General features: G+C 42.9%; 1 protein-coding gene across 2 annotated transcripts in view; it reads left to right on the top strand.

Moving 5' to 3' along the window:
• The first annotated feature begins 321 nt into the window (after positions 1-321).
• KDM5A (lysine demethylase 5A) overlaps positions 322-23,712 on the top strand; it is an 82,965-nt gene continuing 59,574 nt past the window's right edge. Inside the window, exons 1-8 of one of the 2 annotated variants that reach the window (XM_044991077.1) lie at positions 322-977; positions 3,936-4,013; positions 6,222-6,344; positions 8,702-8,872; positions 9,353-9,487; positions 16,062-16,167; positions 17,620-17,708; positions 22,865-23,023. In XM_044991077.1, coding sequence (XP_044847012.1) covers positions 798-977; positions 3,936-4,013; positions 6,222-6,344; positions 8,702-8,872; positions 9,353-9,487; positions 16,062-16,167; positions 17,620-17,708; positions 22,865-23,023 — 1,041 coding nt within the window. In that variant the 5' untranslated portion in view covers positions 322-797. The remainder of the gene's footprint in view (positions 978-3,935; positions 4,014-6,221; positions 6,345-8,701; positions 8,873-9,352; positions 9,488-16,061; positions 16,168-17,619; positions 17,709-22,864; positions 23,024-23,712) is intronic. The other variant, XM_044991086.1, reaches the window with a different exon arrangement.

The raw sequence follows: 23,712 nt of genomic DNA, 5'->3' as shown, positions 1-23,712 counted from the left end.
TGGAGACTCCAGGACAATCCTGGAGGGTTAGCAACCATAGAGGCAACTGTTTTCAACCAGGCTGGACGGCGCTGGCCCCCTCTCAGCCCTGCCAGTCACACTCTGCCGGCAGCGAGGAGAAGGGGCTGCGGCCTGGGGTGAGGGATCTGCGGGGAGGGGCTGTGGGCGGTACTAGAAGGGGGGGGAGGGGAGAGGTCAGTCGCTCCCTTGCATTCGTCCAGACAATGGGGGAAATGGAATGTCGCCACCGGAAGTGAATCCGTCCAGCCGCTTCACACATTCCTCCGCGCCGGAAGTGGATGCGGCTGCCGCCGTGGCCGGTCTCAAGGGCAGGGAGCGGGCTCTAGACCGGCTGTTGCCGGATCTCTGCGCCCCGGAAAGGGTGCGAGGCGTAGGCTTCCGCGCGTCCTGCTGGGCTCAGGGACTCTTTTTCTGAGTTGGAGGCGGAGGGGCACCGTGTCCTTCGCTTCCGGCGGAGGGATTTTTTCGGTACACGTAACTTCCGGCCGAGCCGGAGTCAGAGAGGAGGAGGAGGAGGAAAAAAAAAAAACCCCGAAGGGGAAACAAAAACAAACGGGAGGAGCCGCCGCCGCGGCGGGCACCTGAGACCCCGGCCTGGCCAGCGAGCCCGGGCCCCTCCCCAGCTTCCTGCCCGGCTGCAGCCGGGGCCCGTAGGATGCGCCTCAGCCCCCGGCCCGGCTGGCCCTGGCGGTGACCCGGCCCCGGGAGCGGAGGAGAAGGAGCCCGTGGCCCCCGTCCCCGGCTGTTCCTGCGGAGCCGGTGCCCCCCGCGCCGCCATGTCGGGGGGGGGCGGCGGCGGCGGCGGCGGGTCGCGCTACGCGGCGGAGTTCGTGCCCCCGCCCGAGTGTCCCGTGTTCGAGCCCAGCTGGGAGGAGTTCAGCGACCCGCTCGGCTTCATCGGCCGGATCCGCGGCCTGGCCGAGAAAACCGGCATCTGCAAGATCCGGCCCCCCAAGGTACCGTGCGGAGGGGGGGACTGGTCACGCCCACGAGCAGAAGGGGCCTGAGGTGACTCGGGGGGGGGGCGGGCCCCCAGGGGTCCCGTTTCCTACGATCTCTCCCTAGTGGGTGTGAGAGGCCCCGAGGGCACCTCCCCGTCGCCCCGGGGCTTTGCTCAGCCTCGGGAGGCGGCTCCCGGTTCTCCGGCTTCGTGAGGCCGGGAGCAGCCACGGACGCTCCGGCATTTGCACTGCGGCCAGGCCGCAGGTGATACTTGTGAGAGCCTTTCGCCACTGCGTGCGATGTAAAAAGCAGCTGAAGTAATATGTCTGATAATGATGCAAAACTGTTGTCTACCCCCCCCCCCCCGAAAAAAACATGGCTGGGATTTAAAGCCCTTCCGCTTGTGTTGCCTTTCGGGTAGCAGATCAGTAAACCATGGTGTCTGTGTTAGGGACACGCAGTTTCTGTGTATTTTTTGAGCCTCAGAAACAGGGTTGTGATAAGCCCGTGGACACGTTAATACTGGTGAATAATTGTACCCACTGCTGATGTCTGAGACTTCACTGATCTGTTACTCTTCAAAACATCATTTGTTTGGATCTTAAACTTGCAAAGTGGCTTACATTAAAACTGTAGTTGATTCTTTAGGGGGGAAGAAGGATTTGTCATTATAACATACTACTGTGTAGAAACATATTTCTCTAATTTTCATAAGAACTGTCAGTGATCTGTTTTCAAACAGGAAAATTGGTATTTGTGTATTGTAGTTTAAAAAATAAAAGCCTAAAAACTAGGTCAGAGTAGCCAGATTATATCTGCAGCATTATTTTATGACAACTTGCCCTGCAGAGGCTTCTGGTAAATGCAGCAGCTTCTCAGTAAGATGCACTTGAAACGATTTCACATTACAATACAATTCTTAGGTGCAGACAAGAATAAATCAACTTTAAAATAGAGTAGCAAAAATAAAAAGATGAAAATGGTTGAGGGAGGAAGGAGAGGTGAACCCACAGAGCTGGTGTAGCAGTGAAGGTAATAGTGGCAAAAGCTATTGCTTACATTTTGTGTTCCTCAGGTTTTTTGCTTCTGTTCTCTCTGATTTCCTGGAATCTGCTTAGTTGGCTTTGTGATATGGTGAAAGCTGGACTTCCAAGGAGTTACCCTTTCTAAACAAAGCAGAAACCTTTGGCTTGATTGTGGAAACCAGGAGATCTGAAGAAACTATTCAAGATTCTGTCCAGTAAAACAGCTTTTGATTTTTTTTTTTGCAGCTGAACTCTTGGTTTTGGCTTTGTGTGATTGATTATCAGGTTGCATTGCAGTGATCTTGAAGTGGAACAGTCGGGTTCGGTTTAAAATCTGCAGTAATGATTAGATGAAACACTTTACACTAATCTTACTTATTCATTATTCTTCTCTGTTGTTTGAAGTTGCACATATTTTATAGCCCTGATCAGGGCCTTTAAGTGCTACTGTACTACAAATAATGAACAATTTTTAGTTTGTCAGCTGGAATATCGTATTCTCATTTTATTGTAGATATGCTGTATAATTTCTTAAATGTTTCTTAAAGTACTAGAAAACATATTTTGCTTCCTTGGACGTTAACACCAAATTTGAGTAACAAAGTTGGGTTGCACTGAGTTTTTTCTGTCTGTTTGACTTTTTTGGCCTGTGATGCTCTAAGATCCCATATATGAGGGTTAAATTTCTCATCTTTATTACATGTCTATCTCCCTTCACGTCCATATGTGCCATCATCTCTGCCTCAAGCACTGTAGTTGATTTGAAGTTAGTTGCTTTTATTAGTTAGACTTTGAAATATCCAGTGTTTACAGACCTTTTTTAAAAGTCCTACAGGTGGTAGCCCTACTATATGGTTCTGTCCTTGAAAGCCTCCCCTATGTTCTAACTCAGTCTAAGGCAGTGGTTCCCAAACTGGGGTTTGTGAGCCCCTGGGGGTTCACAAAATGTTACAGGGGGTTCTTGGGAAAAAATTCCGTAATGGTGGATAGAGCTGTCCCTAGGAAACGCAGGCAGAATGGGGCCAGCAGCCCGGAGCCCCTGGACTTCCAAGAGCTAAGCAGATCAAAGCAAGCATATCTATCACACTGAGGAGATTTAAGCTTCAAGACTCCTTATAAGAAATGGAAAGGGAGGTGGATATTTTTGCTGTTTTTAAAATTAAATAGGCAGCTAGTATTGTTTTTAAAATTGTTATGAAGAACAAGTTTAAGCTTTGTTGTAACGTGTGTTGTTTGCCTGGACTGCTCAAGACCTGAATGCTTGTGTAGGAGGAACTCTTTGAGTTGGCTTCTTAAATACCTTCATGCTGCTTCACCTCTGATACTCCTTGATGAAACATAGGAGCCTTGTCTTATAACAGGCTTATTCAAAGTGATACAAGCTATGAAAGTGAGATCTTGGAAGAGTGTTGCTGTTTTCATAATGTAATAAAAATACTGTAATGATAAATAAGTAGTGTGTAATCATGTCATAAAAACCAATTTATATTTCCAAGATTACTGCTTTTATAATTTACACTCGGGTAAAAAAGAAAATCCCTGGAAATATTAATTTTTAGGAGGGGGTTCGTGAGACTTGACATTTTAGTGAAAGGGGTTCACGGGCTGCTACAGTTTGGGAACCACTGGTCTAAAGTAATATCAATCTAAATATTTTAAGCTATGGTATAGTTTATATTTCTACTTTCATAAGCAACTCAATAGCTTTTCCTTACTCCTAACTCAAATATTGGGAGAAGCTAATTAATTATGAAATTGTTGTGGTTTTCTAAAATGGAAAATTCTCAGACGGATTAGAATACTAAAAATCCTTGATTTGCTCTTTCTGTGATCATCTGATGATTTGCATTGTTTTGAAATTCTCAGGAGACTTTTTTGCATTTGTGGAGAAGTTATGGCACAGCCCTTATATCTTTGAAGCAGTAAAATCTCTCTCTCTCTGTTTAGGACTGGCAGCCTCCATTTGCATGTGAAGTACAAAGTTTTCGTTTTACCCCACGAGTCCAGCGCTTGAATGAACTGGAGGTGAGCTTTTGCACCATTGACATAATTCTGTATTTACACACAAAGCAATAGGTCTCCTTGCTTGAGTTTTGCATCTTGACTGCTTTCTGGATTCGTAGACTTTAATATCCCACAGACCACATGAGTGCTTACAATTGGCACTAGCAGAGTTTGGATAAAGTAACCCTCAAAGACTTTGAGAAGTCTGGTTTTTATTTTATTATTCAAAATAACCGCAAGAAGTTTTTTGTCCTCAGCTGGAAACGTCTAAAATGAATGCCAAGGACCATGTTGTGTAGTAAGAGTAGCTAGTGTTCAGCCCTCAGAACTCCCCACTGTTTTTTCATAAGGTATTTACTGCTGTTCTTAATCCCCAAATTGCCTAATATTTAACCACTTTGATAATATCTCTTAAATCCTTTAAAACAAACAACAAAAACTTCACCTCTAATAGTTCCTTTTATAGGTCTAGCCAGGTTAATTTTTAGGACTGAAAATTAACGGAAGGCTTTTTAAAAATTAGTGCAAGTACCTTTGGAAAAATCTGGACAGAAAGGGATCTCTCCTTTCCCCATACTAGTTTTTAAATCCCCATCCTATTCCGATACCAAACCATCATGAGCTAGGTTCACAAAAGGACCTAAGGGCCTTATTGCCACTTTAGTCGCCTGAGTTCCAGAGTCAGTCCCCACTGGCATTCACAAAATCCCTGCTCAGCTACCGCCAAACCTTATAGGTTCGTAAACTGGTTTGGTGCCTATGTTTTTGCAGTAAAAGTTCCCTAGATGCCTATGCTTTTGCCTCTGTATATGTGCACTGTAGCCTCACTCTAGGCGTCTGGATGTCTAAGCTCCGGAGTGATACATGAATCAGGGGAAGATAGGCATTCCTCTGCCTAACATGCTTGCAGGGCCATATCAAAGTAGAAGAGAACCTCCCTCATAATTTTGAGCCTGATAGAGTACTCACTTGGGATGTGAGATACCCCCAGTTCAAGTCCTCCCACCACCTGAGTGGGAGAAGGGATTTGAACAGGGATTGGCCACCTCTCAGGTATGTGCCCTAACCACTGGCCTATAGGATATTCTGATGTGGGGCTCCCTCAGTATCTGGGCTAAAAGTTAAGGTAGGTCCTGTCTCCCTCCCGCCCTTTGTCAAGCCTCCCCCTCCCCGCCCAGCTTCTTGCAAAAAAACAAACAAAAACCCAACCAAACCAAAAAAAAATGTAGGTGCCTAATGCCAAAAGAGTGTTTGCAGCTGAGAATCCCAAACAAATTGGGGTGCCTCCCTGTAACAGGAATTAGGTGCTGAACTCCTGGAGAGTGGCAGGGCTGAGGACACATCCCTCAGCTGGGCATCTCCTGTTGGCTAGCTTGGGCAAGAAGCCACTCAGAATGTTCGCTTTTGTGAATCCTGTTCTGACGTGCCTATCTGCCTCCATTTATAAACCTCTCACTGCCGGATGCTGGGTCTGCTTGACAGGGGATGGATCACTTGATAATTTCCCTGTTCTGTTCATTCCCTTTGAAGTATCTGGCATTGGCCATTATTGGAAGATGGTACTGGGGGTAAGTGGACCACTGGTCTGACCCAGGATGGCATTCTTATGTATTTCTTTGTTGTATGGGACGTCTGAGTACCTAACCCAGCCTTTGTGAATCCCAGTGATTTTCTAGACACCTAAAAGTTAGGCAAGGTGATGCTGAGCATTACCATGCTTAAGTTCTTCTGTGAATCAAGCCTTATTTGTCTCTTGGCTTGTGAGTGAGTCTCCTTGTGCAACAAGAACACTGAGTGCTCCAGAAATACTCCAGGAGACCACCTTGCATAGTCCAAGGCATGTAGTAGGTCTGCTGTTCCTAATTTTTTTTTAATATTAACAGATAATTTAATAGATGATCTTACATTCCTGCCTAGAATGTTTGTTTGTTTTTTCACGACTTTACATCTTGGCTTTAAAAAGAAAAAATGTTCTGGGTAGGAAATTGTCTCATAAGATATCAACAAGAGTGCAAAGTTTTTAAAACAAAAGTTTATGAAGATTTTCTCCATTATTGACATTTCTGCCTCCAGTTGTTTTACAGGGCAAATTAATAGTAAAGTGTCACATTCATAGTTATATTATGAACATGTAAATACTGTTCTTTGATGCCTAGAATCTAGACAGAAAGGAATTTCTTTCATGTCTGACTAGGTTCAGACCCATGTGTATTCTTGTTGTGATTATAGGCAATGACCAGAGTGAAACTCGACTTCTTGGATCAGTTAGCAAAATTTTGGGAACTTCAAGGTTCCACTTTAAAAATTCCTGTGGTGGAGAGAAAAATCTTGGATCTCTATTCTCTGAGCAAGGTGAGTAAGATTCTTCGGGATTTGGGGAAGCAGGACTACCTGGGGTGATGGTAGTGGTTTTGTGCAGATTGTGTGCTGGATAAACCGTGAAAATGAGATACTTAAAATATTTGTAACCCGAATGATTATAAGGAAATGGCAGACAATTACAAGTACAGATAACAATTACATTTGTTGTGTTGGTGGCTCAATATGCAATATGAAAGTCCAGCAAAATTAACCAGTAGCTTTATTGGCCAGTTCTTCTTAGTTGCTCTCTACACATTGTAGGGCAGAGCTGTAGGAGTGTAGAGCTCTTGGCAAGATTAAGGGCATGTCTATACTTGGAAATTTACCAAAATAGCTACTCTGGAATAATTATTTCATAGGGGGCAATGTGTGCCAGCATAATAGGTGCCAGCCCCAAGTCGGAAGGAGAGCTTAGAACAGCTATGTTGGTATAAGTTGGAATAAGAGTGCTTTTTTCCAATTTAGCTGCTAAAAGCAGCATTTTGCCAATATAAACTGCATCTACACAAGAAAGGTTTTGCTTATATAGCTGTAGCAACAAACCTTTTTTAGTGTAGATTAGGCCTATGAATGTGTGGTGGTACTAGCACTGCTAGATCAAAGACCCAGTTTCCACTTACTCATTAAAATGTACTTGTCTCAGGTGAGTGGAAATTTGTGGGGTGTGCAGTAGGGTAAGTGGCACTGAACAATTTGTAGAGTGAGGGTGCTGAAAGCCATTGAATAAAACTTGTAAACCCTGTATATGATGGAAACTACTTCAAGCTGCGGGTGCTGCTGCATTCCTAGTTCTGGCACCCTTGGGTAGGGTACATTGCTTTAAAAGTTTAGAATAATTTGTTTTTCATAGACAGCCTTATGGGGAATGTGTATGTTTAACTTTGCTTAGCTATCTTTGGAAAGAATTGAAGGTTTATTTCCATGTCTGCCATGGTTTGTTAGGAAATGATACAATAGTCTTTGCATAATGCCAATGGGAATGATATTTGGGACACTGGCGTGAGTTAGAGCAGGGACCTCAGTTCTGTATGAGTTAAAACTTTAGTTGTCTAACTAGTTGATGGCACAAATTACTTGTTTTGTTTAGGTTTCAGAGTAGCAGCCGTGTTAGTCTGTATCCGCAAAAAAAACAGGAGTACTTGTGGCACCTTAAAGACTAACAAATTTATTGTAGCATGAGCTTTCGTGAGCTAAAGCTCACTTCTTCAGATGCATAGAATGGAACACACAGACAGGAGATATTTATACATACAGAGAACATGAAAAGGTGGAAGTATGCATACCAACAGGCAGAGTCTAATCAATTGAGATGAGCTATCGCCATCTTAATTATCACTTCAAAAAGTTTTTTTTCCTCCTGCTAACGATAGCTCATCTCAATTGATTAGACTCTGCCTGTTGGTATGCATACTTCCACCTTTTCATGTTCTCTGTATGTATAAATATCTCCTGTCTGTGTGTTCCATTCTATGCATCTGAAGAAGTGAGCTTTAGCTCACGAAAGCTCATGCTACAATAAATTTGTTAGTCTTTAAGGTGCCACAAGTACTCCTGTTTTTTTTGTTTTGTTTAGTGGAAACTCATTGCCCTATGATTGCAAAGGTTGTTTTTATTATGTTAGTATCTAGGTAATTGGCCATTATTGTTCAGAATGAGTGGGTATAAACTTTGGTTGCTTTCACTGTGTTGCTCATCTTATAGAGTGAGTCACAGCTGCATTAACTCATTATGGGCACTCCATGAAGCTTGGTTATTCTAAGCTAAGGGATAATCATAGCTTTACATAAAGGATTCTCTAATTACTTTTAAAAACTGAACTGGAGAATACCTTGTAATGTGAAAAAACAAAGGAAATAGAGGAAAGTGTGATTTTAATTTTTACTTGTGTTAAATGATTATAAAAACTGATTACTTAAAATCTAAATTACTTTTCACTTAGGCTGTTACACTTTTGCACTCAGTTTAGAAGCTAAATTGATAAGGTTTTCACTTTTTAGTTCCACTGCAGTAATAATGCTTTGGTGTCTGGGTTTCCATCAGTCCCTGCAGTGTTAGGCATATAACTTGGGCTCTTTGAGCAGGGAAAAAGTTTACCACCAAACTTTAGATGTGTAGAAATGTTGAGAATCTTTACAAAATGTAAATGAAACCAGGATTGGTATATTTTGCTTTTAAACTGTTTCTCAGTGACCCAGGAAAAATCTCCATATCATAACTATGAGTCTCTGAGTTTCACAGAACCTCTGAAGGTTTGGTCTGTATATCATGTATGGTTCATACACAATGGTTAAAGGAACCCAATCTTCCTTTAAAAAGTTTCTAAAAAAATAAAATGTGTTTTGTTTCAGATTGTTGCCAGCAAAGGAGGCTTTGAGGTGGTCACTAAAGAGAAGAAATGGTCCAAAGTAGCTAGTCGGCTAGGCTACCTGCCAGGAAAAGGCACTGGGTCACTGCTGAAGTCTCACTATGAACGGATACTGTACCCCTATGAACTCTTCCAGTCTGGGGTTAGCCTTATGGTGAGAGACTTGTTCCCTTTCATGATAGAAAGATCAAACGGCATCCGTTTGTTGGCATGTGACCAAACTGTCACATGTGGTTCTGTGCTCCTGAAAGCAGCAACTACTTTCATCAAAGCAGCACCTCTTCACATTTGGAAGAATAGAGTTAGAAGTTGCATTGTGATCTGGAGTAGTGATTGTACTTTTAGGTTTCTTTTATAGGTGTGAGATCAGTTTTGTTGGGAATGGGATACAGGGCAAAGAGTGATGTACCTGTTTGGGAAGGTGTCTTTATTACTCTTCGTTAGGCAGCAGTCAAGATTCAATCTTCTTATTTCAGACTGCATGCAGTGATTTCTGTCTGGTCCAAATGGCATGTGTACTGCAGTATGACTTCACTGGTAGCCCTATTCCTCAACAAACAGGATGATTCACAGACCATAGAGTCTGATCCCCTGATCAATCAACCCAGTGTCCTTCTGTGCTCTGATCCTTTAGGGCATCCAAAAGCCAAACTTGGACCTTAAGGAAAAAGTGGAGGCAGAGGACCTCGGCTCTGATGCCCAGGCTTCCCCAAAGCAGGGCACAAGAATGAACGTTGTGCTGAAGAGAACCAGACGCATCAAATCCCAGGTACCCACATTACTTGGCCACTACAGACAGAGTGCATTTATTTTTTGCACGAGTGCAATAGCACTGAGAGTGCAACAGCCTTTGTCTGGCCATGGGAGCCCACTCAAACGTGCCACGAGGAAGCAGTCCTTTTGTTAAACTCCAGAGACATGTATCTCTTTGGCCTGGTCTATTCACAGAAATCATATCAGCTTAACTAAAGTTTGCTTTTATAAACAGATATAGTTAAACTATTTTCATATTTTCAACTGGCTTATATTGTGTTGGTATGCATCAGTGAATGCACCAATGCAAGCTAAAGAGATATAAGCTAGTTGTAAATTGATATAAAAGTGTGTCGACGTGAGGCTTGCATCCATTTAACTAATTTTTTTTATTTTAAACACACCTTTATTTAAACAGATGTAAGCTTGTGTGCAGACAAGGCTTTGCAGTCAGTGGAAAACTGTGGAAATGGGACCAATTATCACAAGATTGACTGACAGTTTTTTGTGAAGAGCTTGCAGCAGGGAGGGAAAATGCAGAGTGATGGCTGGGAAATCTGTTCCAGTTCCACAGCTTTTCTCCTGAAAATAAGCAGTCTCTTTTGTGTAGGTTAAGGCTGCTATTGCTACAGTAACATCTGATATTTTACTAGGCAATATCGAAATTCCACAAAGATGGTCAGTAACTTTCCCTTCAAACTGAAACAGCATCACTTTACATGTCAGTACATCAAAAAAGACCTTGCAGTCTTGGCCTGTTTTTCCTCCTCTTTGTTTCTTTCCCTGCAGTCTTGTTTAAGCAGGCCATCTCTGTTTCTTATAAAATAACATGCTTGTAAAAAAAGAATCTCTGAAAGTTTTTTGGACTGGGTCCATGTGGCACGTTCTAGTGGCTTCTTGCTGGCCAGTCAGTGGGACGTGGCTGAAAGCTGGGTTTTAATTTAATCTTTTTTGCTATTTGCGCCATGCCATTCTGGACATATTTTAAGCACACTGAAATTTCTTTTCCATATCTAATGCTATCAAAAACATGTCTGTCTCTTTCCAAAGTGCACATCTCATGCCACTCAGGCTTCTTGCTTTTGCTGGGTATCCCTCAGCTTTAGTAAATAGTGTGTTTTGTTTCTCTTAGGTTATGGTTCATTTAGACAGGGTTGTCTTTTATCTGATCTCCTCACTTTCTGGCAGACTTGCTACATTTATTTGTATAATGTAACCATATTAAAAAACATCAATAGTCCTAGGCTGTGATCATGTGACATCTCTCAAACTATGTTGTCTTGGGTATGGTCAGTACATGGATGGGAGATACCCACCCAAGAAAAATCCAGCATGTTACAGAAACTGCTGCTCCTCACTAAGTATGTGGAACTCTTCTGAGTTGGAATTGAGCCATTGTCTAGGGGGCACTATGCTGTTGTGTCTTTTTCAGATGAGGTATAAAAGAGACACTACATCATTAAGATCTCATCGCTCTTTTTACAAGACTGCTTTCAGTAGTTTCAGTAAAACAATGGTATTCCTCACTCTCCCTTCTAAAAACTGTTCGTAGTGTTCCTGGCACAGAACAGCTGCTGCATTTCATTGGTGGGTGAGTTATCTTTACACATATAGTCTGCAAAGCTCTTTATTGTTGACTTGTACAAAAATGATTTATAAAATCTAAGCATGCTTTCAATTATTTTAGCACTTAATACAAGAAATGAAAGAAGTGAATTCTCCAACCTGTGAGAAACTCAGCTCACTCACTTCACTTAATCAGCAAAAGCCCAAATATTTTTTATGATGCATTCAGAAGGTCTAATAAACTTGTTGGACTAACTGGGGAACTGAGTTCAAAGCAGAGACCTGTCCCTTATTCTCCTGTTGAGAACACCCTGCTGCCATCTGCAAATAGCATGACTGCAAATCTATGGACTGTTTGCAAAATGTGCCAGGTTTTAGTTGCAGGGCAGGTGCTTATGGAGAGAAGCAGTCTCTACTGTAGGCAGGAATCCAAACCACCTAGCCCTTTGTAGATTAAAGTGAACACCTTGATTTGTATCTAAACCAGCTGGGGAGCCTCCAGAACGCTCATGTTTAATATGCCTCAGATGTGAATATCCATCAGATAAACATGCTCCTGTATTCTGCATCAGATGAAGATGTCCTATGTAGAGTTTGTTGCCAGTAATCCAACTGCAGGTAACAGTTATGGCTAACTGGTGATCTCTTTATCTGAGAAGAGTTTCTAAGTGACAGGCAATATTACATTCTAAAAAGCAGAGAAAGCATTGTGGACCTATTCTTTACAGATCAATTAGCTAAGAATGAGAATAGCAACAGTTTGGAACTAGCGACTGCAAGTTACTTGAATTAAGTATGGTACTGCTGCATTTGTGAAACAAAGGTACTAGATTTCAGGAAAGCCAGCTTTTAAGAAATTTAATAGAGATGTGAGAGAAGGATATTTTAAAATTCTCTATTGTAAAAGAAGGCTGGGAATCTTTAGATACTATAATTAAACCAGAACTGGCTACAAACCCTCTGAAAAATAACTGAAGGAACAAGAAGAGGCAGATTGGTTTTGGAAAGACTTGGCAAAGATCTATTTTAACCAGTCCCATTCTTTTTCCCATTACCCCAAAATAAAACTCTTGTAAATGGGAATGGTGGGGAAGGCAAGCAATAACTTAGTAAAGGCGTGCAAGGAAAGGAAGAGAAGTGAAAAAGATTAACTCTACAAAATTAGGATGACTTTACAAATGTTGGAAAGCAGGTCACTTATTAGATGAGGAGTGATATTAATAACTGAAAAATGGCTTAGGTACATTTTTGTTTTACTGCTTAATTTAACAAAGTTTTAAGGGAAATCCTGTTTAAAAACAAAGAGCAGATTGGGAATACTGGAAAATATGGAGTAAAGACAAATAAGCCATAAGGATGCATCTTGGGCTGTTAAGGGATTTGACTAATGAGCTTACTGAACCGCTGATAATTTATTTCTAAAAAATCATTGAACTGGAAGGAAAGAAAAACCAATGTTGCTCTAATCTTTTAAAAGGTGATACTATTAAAGTGACACGAACAGCTTCAAGTTTTTAGAAGAGTTAAGTTGCAGGCAACACTTCTGCCCCAAGTTACCATACCAATTTTTGTGGTTTGACAATCACACTTTAATATTTTGAAAACATTTCTGTGTTAGTGTGGGAAATAATTGCAGTGGAAACTGCTCAAAAAACAATTTAACGTACTATATAAAAAGTGCTGGGAAATGCACAAAGTAATAATAAAAAAAAAGTTATGTTATCAATTATAATAATCTTAGGTACTACTTGTAATAATAGAAGTTTAAAAATACACCTCTACCCCGATATAATGCGATCTGATATAACACGAATTTGGATATAACCCGGTAAAGCAGTGCTCCAGGGGGGCGGGGCTGCGCACTCCAGTGGATCAAAGCAAATTCGATATAACGTGGTTTTACCTATAACGTGGTAAGATTTTTTGGCTCTCGAGGACAGCGTTATATCGGGGTAGAGGTGTATCTCATAGAAGTGACTTTTGAAGTTGATGGTGTCTCTTGAAAGGATGAAGTACTTAAACCCATAATTGGATCCTGTTACAGTGTTTTCTGATGTGGAGGAAAAATACTTGATTTTTCAGTTTAGCAATTGTGGGATGATGGAGTAAATAGAGAAATCCGTTAAAATAGAGGAAAAAGATGGTGATGACAAGTCTACTTCATTGCATGCTCACTCACAAACCCTAGTTAGGAATAATAACATTGTGCGCTTATTAAATCACAATGTTAAGGCAGAATAACTTCATAAAAAACTTGTATTGTGTGATTGTTGATAGAAGTGTGTCTGAGGTTATTCATTTTTTTTTTTTGCTAGAGTGCAAGTTTGACATTGTGATATATATGGCTTTTTGGTATCTGTTGGAGAGGGAAGTGAAAAGCCTCATGGAAAGTTGGAGCACGTTCTGCTGTAAAAGTGGCATGAGACTTTTCTAATCCTATCCCTTTAATTCCATGCTCTCACAATTTTGAGTTTGGAGGTGGCTTGATGCAACCTTAAGTGTCACCAAATGAAGTGTGGGTTTTAATAATCTTGAATGTTTTTGATATTTGTTCTACAGGCATTTATTAGATTTTGTTTTGTTTGTTTGTTTTAAGTATGTTTTCTTCTGGTCACAACTTGTACTTTTGATACATATGGTGTTCCCTTTACCGATGAGAAGAATTAGTGGTTATAGATGAACTCATCATTACCTTTTAAAATTGTGTTCACTTAGAAGTATAATGGAATTAGAAGGAATAAGAATTGAGAAACATGGTTTATACTAAAAAATAAACTAGGCAGATAAACTTGATTTAATTTTATAATTCTATCAAAAAGCAATATGAGAAGAGAACTTGATAGATGTAATTTGTGGATTTTAGTAAAGAATGATATTCATGTTAATTTTTTAAATGAAAGTAAGGATTGGGATTATGACAGGCAAATGGACTAAAAATCGCCTGAAAATCTGTAAATAAAGAGTGAAGATTTAATGAGAACATTGTGTTATTTGGAGGAAGGAGGTAATCTGATACCACTGGGATCTCATAAATCCCATTTTATCTGTTTTCATTAATCAGATGGAGTAGCAGGAAAACAGTGTTCCCATAAAATTAAAGGGACGCCAACTTGAAAAATCACATTTGTCTGAATGGTGTACCTCAGCAATAAAATATTTTAGTATAATGTTTTTGGTTTATATGCTTTGTACAGTCTCATGGACATCAAGATCAGTTACACCATTGTCCAATGTCAGACAGTTTTTCACTTGCTAGAAAGATTTCTATAAAAATAAAGAGGTGAACAGAAAAACCCTTTAAAATGTAAGGAATAAAAAAAAAGTCGGGATGTATCACTTAGAGTGCTGTATCAAACTGGATTTTAAAGTCAATTTTTAAAAATTCAGGTTGATAAGTGTTGCTTTAAATTATAAGGCATTGCGATTACTAGTGAGAACAGAGGCATAACACAGATGATCTACAGATATTTGAACATGAATGGAAAATAACTGATATTCAGAATGGAAAGTTACAAGTTAATATACTGGGTGAGAAAACAAGCCCAAACACTGAATCCAGTCGGAGGGAAATATCTGGACAGCAGTAGTGCTTAAAACAAACAAACAAACCTATGGTGACTAGCAAATGAGACTTGCATTTCAGTCCATTTTGGCAGCCAACTAAAAGAACAAACATGAAAATTTGACATGAATACATGGAAATTATATTATCTGTTTGTAGCATTATTGTCACTGCACATGAAGTTTCTCATTCAGTGAGCACCCGATTACCAGAAAGCTTTTTTTGTTGTTTCTGTTGTTGACGTCACCGCAGATTGTGATAGGTGCCTTGCAGTACCAGCAGAGACCTGATTCATGCCCTCAAGGAGCTAGCAAACTTATCTCAGGCATAATACAATAAGAGTAATAAGTTTGTAAAGGGGAGCAGGAGAAGGAAGGGCAGGGTAACATCAGTAAGATACTGCAGTTTCTCAGTGAGCATTAGTGGGCAGCGTGATGGATTAAAAATGTTTTAGTCGACTGGCTTGAAGGCTTTGTAGGAGCAGCAGGTCTTTAGGAGAGACTTGAATGAAGAAAAGGTAGTTTCCTTCCTGAGCTGGTACACCAGGCCATTCCAAGAGTAGGCGGTAGCATAAAAGAAAGTTTGTGGACTAAGTGAGAAAGTTTTTGAGAAGTAAGTGGACAAAAGATGTATTGAGGTTCCCATCTCTGGTGGAGTGGAGGCAATGATGGAATAAAACAAGGTTGGATAAGCCTATAGCACCTAGTACAGTGGAGGCTGGGTTCATGACTAGGACTCCTAGGCACTATGGTGATACAAAAATAATGAGAGGCTCAGAGTTATGTAGGACTGTGAATGAATGGACAGGAAGGGACAAACCAACATTAAAGGAGAACAACCCTGCATTGTCAGGGGGATGGCCTGGATGACCTAATAAATATTTTTCACATGATTTAAAGCACACCATGCGTAGGTAGGGGCTGTGGGGAATAGTAATTCTGCCATTGCATCTGAAAATCCAAGCCCAGCCAAGGAATCAAGAAGACCTGTGAACATCATTAATAGTTTGTGGATATATCCACCCACTCAAGGGAGCAGATGAAATGTGCCACATAAATAATGTATTTATTAATATCAAACTTTTCCTGATCCATAGTAACTTGGAAAGTGTTGCATTGGTGATTAATTGTTTTTGCCAGAAGTCAAACCTAGTTCTCCGTGATCACTTGATGTATAGATCAACCTTTGTAACAAAACTCTTTAATGCTAAACGTGGAGACATCTGTTTGGAGAATTGGAAGAGAAGTTCCAGTCTGTTTCATTGCATTCCCTTTCTTGCATCTGGATACTGGGTTTGGGGATGAAAAATCAGGCCTTCCATCTTCTAATGGGTAAAGCGGATGATGTGATTGTGAATGGGGCAATGAGAGGAAGAGAGTAGAGATACAAGTGTACAGTGAGTAGTGGAGACCTGGAAGGTGAATGCTGATGGTGTTGTGTTGTGCTTTGGTCTTGTTTTCAGGCAGAGGCAGGAGAGATGAGTAGAAATACTGAGCTGAAGAAGCTGCAGATCTTCGGAGCTGGACCCAAGATGGTGGGACTGGCATTGGGAGCAAAGGATAAAGAAGGTAAATAAACTTCTGGCTTATCTTGTGGGTAAGGGTGGTAAGGGCACAGTAGCCTGTCTCTAGACTCTGAAACAGTCTTTTGAACCAAACCTCTCTGCTCTCTCTGGAGACAAGTGGGAAGAGGTAAAAATGAGCCACTATGATGTGAAAAAGTTAATCATGTGGGGATTTAATTCATGTGGAGGTTGACAGAACTCATGGTGGCTAACCCCATTGGCTGGGCTCTTTTAATTTGATAGTCATATTTCTTTATTATTTAGGAAATGTACTGTACCAGTTGAGAATTACTAGACTTGAAAAAAGGGTTGATAAATGTTGACACCAATCATACTAGATAAGCACCTAAATTATGAGGGTAATCCACTTTGCTTCATGATGTTCCTGGATCTCCTGTGAAGATCAGCAAGGGAGAGTTTACTCTTTCCCCAGTCATATACAGCTTGATACAACTGACAGTTTACTTCTGGGGGGATTCTGTGCCAAAAAATTAAAAATTATGTGCACAATATTTTAAAATTCATATTTTATTTGTCAAAATAACACAATATGATCACTCCAGTTTCAATTATTTATTTCAAAATACCTGTCAACAAGTATGTCGTCAATACAGACAACAGCAAAAAAGATTCTCCCATGAGTAAAGAGTTAAAGAAACGCCTACAACAGCCCAGTTCCAGTTGGGAGGTGCCTCCAGAGCCTAGACACCTGCACTCCCATTCGCTCAGAGCCCAGCTGCGGGGCAACCCCTGGCCCAGACACCCTCACCCTCTGCCTCCCAGAGCTCAGCCACAGAGCACACCCTACCCCTCCCCCCCAGCCCAGACACCAGCATCCCACCTCCCCCACAGAGCCCAGCCACAGGGCACCCTCTGGTCCAGACACCTATACACCCCTCCCCATGGAGCCCAGCCACGGGGCAGTCCCTGGCCCAGACGCCTCATGTCTCCTCCCCATGCCCCCAGAGCTCAGCCGTGAGGCAGCCCCCAACTCACACACCAGCACCCTCTTTACTCCCCCCAACTTCTTTACTGTCCCGCCAGGGGACATGGTGTGGTGCAACCCTGCCCTTCCTCACCCTTTGCCGGAGCTGGCTGGGTCTCCCAGGCCTCTCCTGTCCCAGGAGAATGAGGATCCAAGAGCGTGCAGCCTCAAGCCCTGCCAGGCTGGGCACTCCACTCACTGCGAACTGGGCTCTGCAGAGTCCAGTGACCCCTTAGTGGCGGCCAGAAACAGGGGGAACCAGGGAATTCTGTGAAATTCTGCAGTGGCGCAGAATTCCCCCAGGAGTAAACTGGTCAGGTACACCAAAGAGTTCTGGCTTTCTCTCTACAGCATTAAGTAGTAGTTGCTGCCAAAGGCAGGGTAGCAGGCTGGTCTCTATATGATCCCTATATGTGGGATCTTTCTTTATGCTAGATTAATGAAATGTATGTAACTTTATTTTGCTTCAAGACGAGGTCTCTCGAAGACGCAAAGGCACCAAGTCAGAAGCATTTGGCATGCAGATGAGGCAGCGCAAAGGGACAATTTCTGTCAACTTTGTAAGTGTGATTTCTTTGCTCTGGAGCACATGAGCATAGGATATGAAGCGGTCAGCTTGGGTTACTTTTGTGCCATTGGGAAAATATGGCACTGTAACAGATAACATTATCTGCTGTAAGGTGAGAATTTGAATTAATCACAGTAAAAACGTTCCATTCTAGGTTGTGATTCCACCTTAGATTATCAGAAAAGGCTGATAAAGCCTAAAGACTGGCCTGAGACTCAAGAGATCTGGGTTCAATTCTCTGTTCTGCCACAGACGTTCTGTATGATCTTGGGCAAATTGCTTAGTATCTCTGTGCTTCAGTTCTCCATCTGTAAAATGGAAATAGTAGTACTTTCCTTCCTTAGTGGTATTATAAAGAAAAATACATTAGATTATGAGTGCTCATATACTACAGTAATGGAGGCCATATAAGTATCTGAGATAGTTTAAACTTTTTGATACAAGGGACTGGCTTGCTGCCATCCTAAGCTGTGTCAGGGAAATCTCTGGAACCAGTGCCAGTCAACCGACTGGTCGTTGAGAAACACTGGTTTAAACTACAGAAAACAGGACTAATTTTGTCTCAAACAGCTGTCTTGAGTTGAAATGTCTAGTTTATTAGTCTACCAGGGAGAAAAATAAAGGGAAGAAATAAAATCTGTGTAGCTGTTTGATACTTGAGCATGGAAAAACAGGGTATAGTTTCTTTTATTTTATTAGATAATTCAAATGGCTTTATTTAAACTATCATACTTGGTACATGTAGAGTCCTGAATAAGAGTCTTCTAACATGTTTGAAGAAATTAAGTTCTGTGCACTTCAAAAACAGCATATTGAGCATACAGAATGCATTATTTTTCCTTAGCTTCAGAAAGTCTTCCCAAAACTTGTTGTGGTTATTTGAAATGTTAGTTATTCCCAGTTCCAGGAGAGGCCGTGAGACTTTAACAAAAACTCAGATGAAATCTTTTAGAAGAAGAAATGGCTTCTGATTTGAAGTATGGGGGCTATAAACTGCCATTTAAAGCAGCAGCAACTAGGTGCTTGGAAGCAGATGGGGTTACCAGTGTGAATAGGCCCGAGATTGTCTCATTTTCAAAACTAAAAGCATTGGATCCCTTTAGTGCTTAGATGAGTTACTTGCTGAGAGTATATGGTATTTCTAGGCTTGCTGTTTCTCCATGGCAGGAATGGCTGCTATTAGTGGTTTTCATTTTTTAAATAAGATTTTATTGGAAAAATTTTCTGACCCAGTCAGTTTTCACTCATCAGTACACCTGAGTTTGATTCTTATTTGTGTTATCTCTCACTTGTGGCAGGGGTTCAAATAAGGTAGCAATAAACCCAGACCTTGCAGCTATATTGCCTTGGCTGTGGTCTTGTAGAACCTCTATAAATGAATGCTTGTTGGGCATGGATAGTACTTGAATGAGAGACCTTCAAGGAAATGAGTCTCTGAAATGTACATATCTTGTACGTCAGTCTACAGTTGTCATCTGAAGAATATACTACTGTAGTTCTGGTTGTCCTTCCCTACCCATTTATTATTTTACCTTTGTGTAAAATGGTAATTCTGTGCAAAAAATGCACAAATGCAAAAAACTTGAGGATTTAATTGCAAAAAAGTCAAGATTTGAGATTCCCACAGCAACCATAAATCTGCTTTTGCATGTTTGCTTTACAGTAGGGCTTTGATATTTAATCACATGTTAACTGTGCTGTAATATAAAATGTTGCACATATTTATGAAAAAAAGGCAGTACCTTAGGATCATAGTGATTGCTTGGTGGCAGTTGCTATAGTAAGTGTGCAAAACAGTTTCAGTTGTAATCCCCTATTTTCTACACACTGTGTTTCTGAAAGTAACCTGTCTGGGTGATGCCTTCCATCTAGAGCCTCTGCCATATCCGTTTTCTTGAGTTTGTTTGAGATGAGGGTGTATTTTTCCTCCCCCCGCCCCTTCTCTGTGTTTATAAAATAAATAAAACCCCAAAACAAAAATCCCACCTGTAGAGGGGCTTTGGCGAGGTTGGTCTCTCAGCAGGGCTGTGGGGTATCCCACCGCTTCGTTCTAAGTCGCCGTCAGTCCGGGCTCTGTGACAGTGTGGGATGGCAAGCACACGGTTAGGGGCTCAGACCTTTAAGCAGGGGCTGAGTCAGTAGTGGAATAGCAGCCCCGGCCCTAGGTCAGGGCGGGGCAGCAACTAAATAGTCGAGGACTCAGGCCCTTAAGCAGGGGCTGAGTCAATAGTCAAGTTGTCCTAGCCTCCCCAGGCCAGGAAAAGGACAAGAGGGAGCCTGTCACCCAGGAGTGGGTGGCAGGGGGGGACGCAGGCCCTCCCTCTCCACTGCGTCCCAGCCCGGGGCCCTAGCAGCAGCAAAGACTCGCTGCTGTCAGTGGGGATCCTGGCCACAACACACTGACTTAGGTTCAGGCAGTGCTGCAGCCAGACTGGGGTCGGCTGCCCCCGGGCTACTTCCACACTCCCCCTCGTAGGGTACCTGGGTCGTGCTAGCGTCCTTGGCGGTCTCGAACACCATCGGTTCCTCGGGGTACGCAGCGAAGGGCAGGCTCGGCTCCTCCTTGGGGTAGCTGGGAAGGGGCAGGCTCGGCTCCTCCTTGGGGTAGCTGGGAAGGGGCAGGCTCGGCCAGTCCTCGGGGTAGCTGGGAAGGGGCAGACCCGTCCAGTCCTCGGGGTACCGAGCGAGGGGTAGGCTCGGCTGGCCCGGTGCGACCTCCGGCCAGCCGGGGCCTGCTGCTGTCTCCCAAGAGGGAGCTCGGTCGCAGACGTCTGGTCTCTGCGGCGGCTGGTTCTCCACTGAGCTCTGCCGGTGAACTTTTATACTTCCGGGTCGGCGCCGTGACCTCTGAGGGGCGGGCGCAGGACCCAGTGGCTCCGCCCACCTTGGTGTTAGGGGCGGTTCGTCCCTCAGCGGGGCTGTGGGGTATCCCACCGCCTCGCTACACCACCACACTTTTAGACATTGTTAAAACACAAATAGCTTAAGTTTGAAACTTGGCCTGGATGTGATCTTCCATGAGGAGGGCTAGTATTTTCACTAAGTCTGGAAAATGGTGGACTTTTGCAGAATTTTGACCATTTGAAAATTTCCTGTCAAGCATGTGTAATTGAAAATGGTGAGATTTTTAAGGAGCATTGCATGCTTGCACACCTAGGGTGTGCATACTCTCCTAAACAAGGTGAAATAACAGTAAGGCTTTGTCTTATATGATGCATTCCTATTGTGTTTCAATTTCTTAAAAGACTTAATATTGTAGTGACTTAGTTAAAACTAGTGTCATCCTGTCTTGCTTTTTGGGCTACATAATAAAAAGATACAAGCTGGGTTGTCTCTCATCTGATGGGAATAATGGGAGAATTTAGATCAAGTAATGTATTAAATTTGAGTGCTTCCAATAAATGATTAAACATAAAATCATTCTTCAGATACAGTAAGTGAGTAACTGACTAACGTATTTAGATTGGATCACAGCTCGGTAGTTTTCTAAAACATTTTAGGGGCTTGGGTATATTTTAGGGAGAAAAATAGCTGATCTTTACTGATACTGGAGCTATACTTCTGTGACAAGCTCTAGCACAGCGGTGGGCAAACTTTTTGGCCCGAGGGCCACATGTGGGTATGGAAATTGTATGGCGGGCCGTGAATGCTCATGAAATTGGGAGTTGGGGTGTGTGTGTATGGGGGGGGGGTTAAGGGCTCTGGCTGGGGGTGTGGGGTCTGGGATGGGGCCAGAAATTAGGAGTTCAGGGTGTGGGAGAGGGCTCCGGGCTGGGGCAGGGGGTTGGAGTGCGAAGGGGGGGTGAGGGCTCTGACTGGGGGTACAGGCTCTGGGTTGGGGTTGCAAGAGGTTGCTGTGGGCTGAGACCAAGGGGTTTGGAAGGTGGGAGGGGGATCAGGTTAGGGGTTCTGGCGTGGGAGGGCGTCGGGGTGCAGGCTCCAGACAGCACTTACCTCAAGCAGCTTCTGGAAGCAGCAGCATGTCCCTTCTCCAGCTCCTGCGTGGAGGCGCAGCCAGGCGGCTTGGCGTGCTGTTCAATCTGCAGGCGCCACTGCTGCAGCTCCCATTGGCCCTGGTTCCTGGCCAATGGGAGCTGCGGAGCCCCTTGGCTGACCCTATGCATAGGAGCCGGAGGGTGGACATGCTGCTGCTTCCGGGATCCGTGCGGCTCCATAGCACGCGCAGAGCGGGGCAAGCCCCCGGCTGGAGTGCCGGAGCGGGGCGAGCCCTGGACCCTGCTCCCCAGCAAGAGCTCAAGGACTGGATTAAAAAGTCTGAAGGGCCGGATGTGGCCTCTGGGCTGTAGTTTTCCCACCCCTTGCTCTAGCAGGAGGGAATTTGTGACCTTGATTGTGCAGTAATCTCCTTGGTTTTTGAGACAGTTCTTCAAGTCAATGCTTTTCTGGTTGGGCAGACCGTAAATGAGGAAGTGGTGTGCTGGAGCATGAATTCTTACACTTTTACTTTGATACTTGGAATCCTTACCTTTGTGTAATCAGAGAAGAGTAAAGATCAAGGGGAAGGATTGTTAGCACCAATGCATGTAGCTTTTGCCCTTGGATTCTCAGCTTGTAATTTGCAATGTTTCTCTGTTCCTGGCCTGGTCTGTTTTTTGTCCCTGCATTTGAGAACAGCTTCAGATATAATTACACTTGTATCATGGATACTGATGCAGTGCCTATTTTTGATCTAGCCATGGGGGCTCTTGCAGAGTGCACTGTGCAGAGATCTAATTTGAATTAACCTTCATCGTTGGGGTTCAGATGGATCCTCATCTTCTCAAATTAAAATTAATGTAAATGAATTCTTCAAGTTATCTGTCTGGAAGATACTTGATCATGCCCTTCCTCCTCCTGTAGCTCAGCTGGATGGATATTCCCTGGCTCCCTACCACCTTGTGTTTTTTCAGATTCTCAGATGCATGGCTGCCTTGGGAAGCAGGAGCTCAGTGGAGGTTTATCAGTGCTTCTCTTGTGGGCTAATGGGGTGGGAGGGAGAGGATTACCTAATGTCAAAGTATCATATTTCAGCACTGTGTACTGTGTTATATAGCTAGTAAGACTCTAGCAAGGCAGCTTATGGAAGGCAGCATCTGGGTAATGGAGACTGATCATAACATTACACTGACTTTTTTTTTTCCTCCACAGGTTGATCTGTATGTTTGCTTGTTTTGTGGCCGGGGAAACAATGAGGACAAACTGCTACTGTGTGATGGGTGTGATGATAGCTACCACACTTTTTGCTTGATTCCCCCTTTGCCTGATGTGCCCAAGGGTGACTGGAGATGCCCGAAATGTGTTGCTGAGGTACAGAGAACTACTCAAGCTCTCTGCATCTATTTATGCTATTAGGAAGAGCCATTTACAATGGTTGCTCAGCCCTTTGAGCTCTGTCCTCTTCCTCTCGTCTTTGGAGCAGAATGTGTAGTTTTATATTTAGTTGGGGATATTGTCAAGATGTGATCTGTGACTGCTGCTGTGACTGAGTCTCCAGAAGCCCCTTGTTCAGCAAATGAAGCTGTTGGGCAGCATAAGAAGGAAGAGCGTCTGCCAGAGGAAGCCTAAAATTCTCTGGGCAGCCGAACTCTGCATGTTAAGAGCTGGGATTGAATTTGAGTTATTAGAGGGTGTTAATAAAAAAGTAACTAGCCATCAGCGGTCTGGCATGTTTGCATGTTCAGATACACTGTCAGAGGGCTCTATTGGTATTGAAAGGGGCATTGCGGAAATAGGGAAGGTGGAATAGCCTGTCATGTGACTGAGGCTGCTATTTCCCCCCTCTCTGTGGATAAGACAGTGAAAGAAGCTCCTCTGAATCTATGCATGTCAGATGACTTGAGTTACTAACCAATTAGCATAAAACTATTATACCAAAGCAGTTATCCGAATAAACCCTCTTACCCTTCTCTCCCTCTCTCCACATATGCTTATCTTCTCCACAGCTAAACCAGCTACTGACTTACTAAGACACGGTGGGTGAGGTAATATCTTTTATT

Source organism: Mauremys mutica, chromosome 1, assembly GCF_020497125.1.
Source record: "Mauremys mutica isolate MM-2020 ecotype Southern chromosome 1, ASM2049712v1, whole genome shotgun sequence".
Taxonomy (NCBI): domain Eukaryota; kingdom Metazoa; phylum Chordata; order Testudines; family Geoemydidae; genus Mauremys; species Mauremys mutica.
This window is presented reverse-complemented; position numbering and strand designations above follow the sequence as displayed.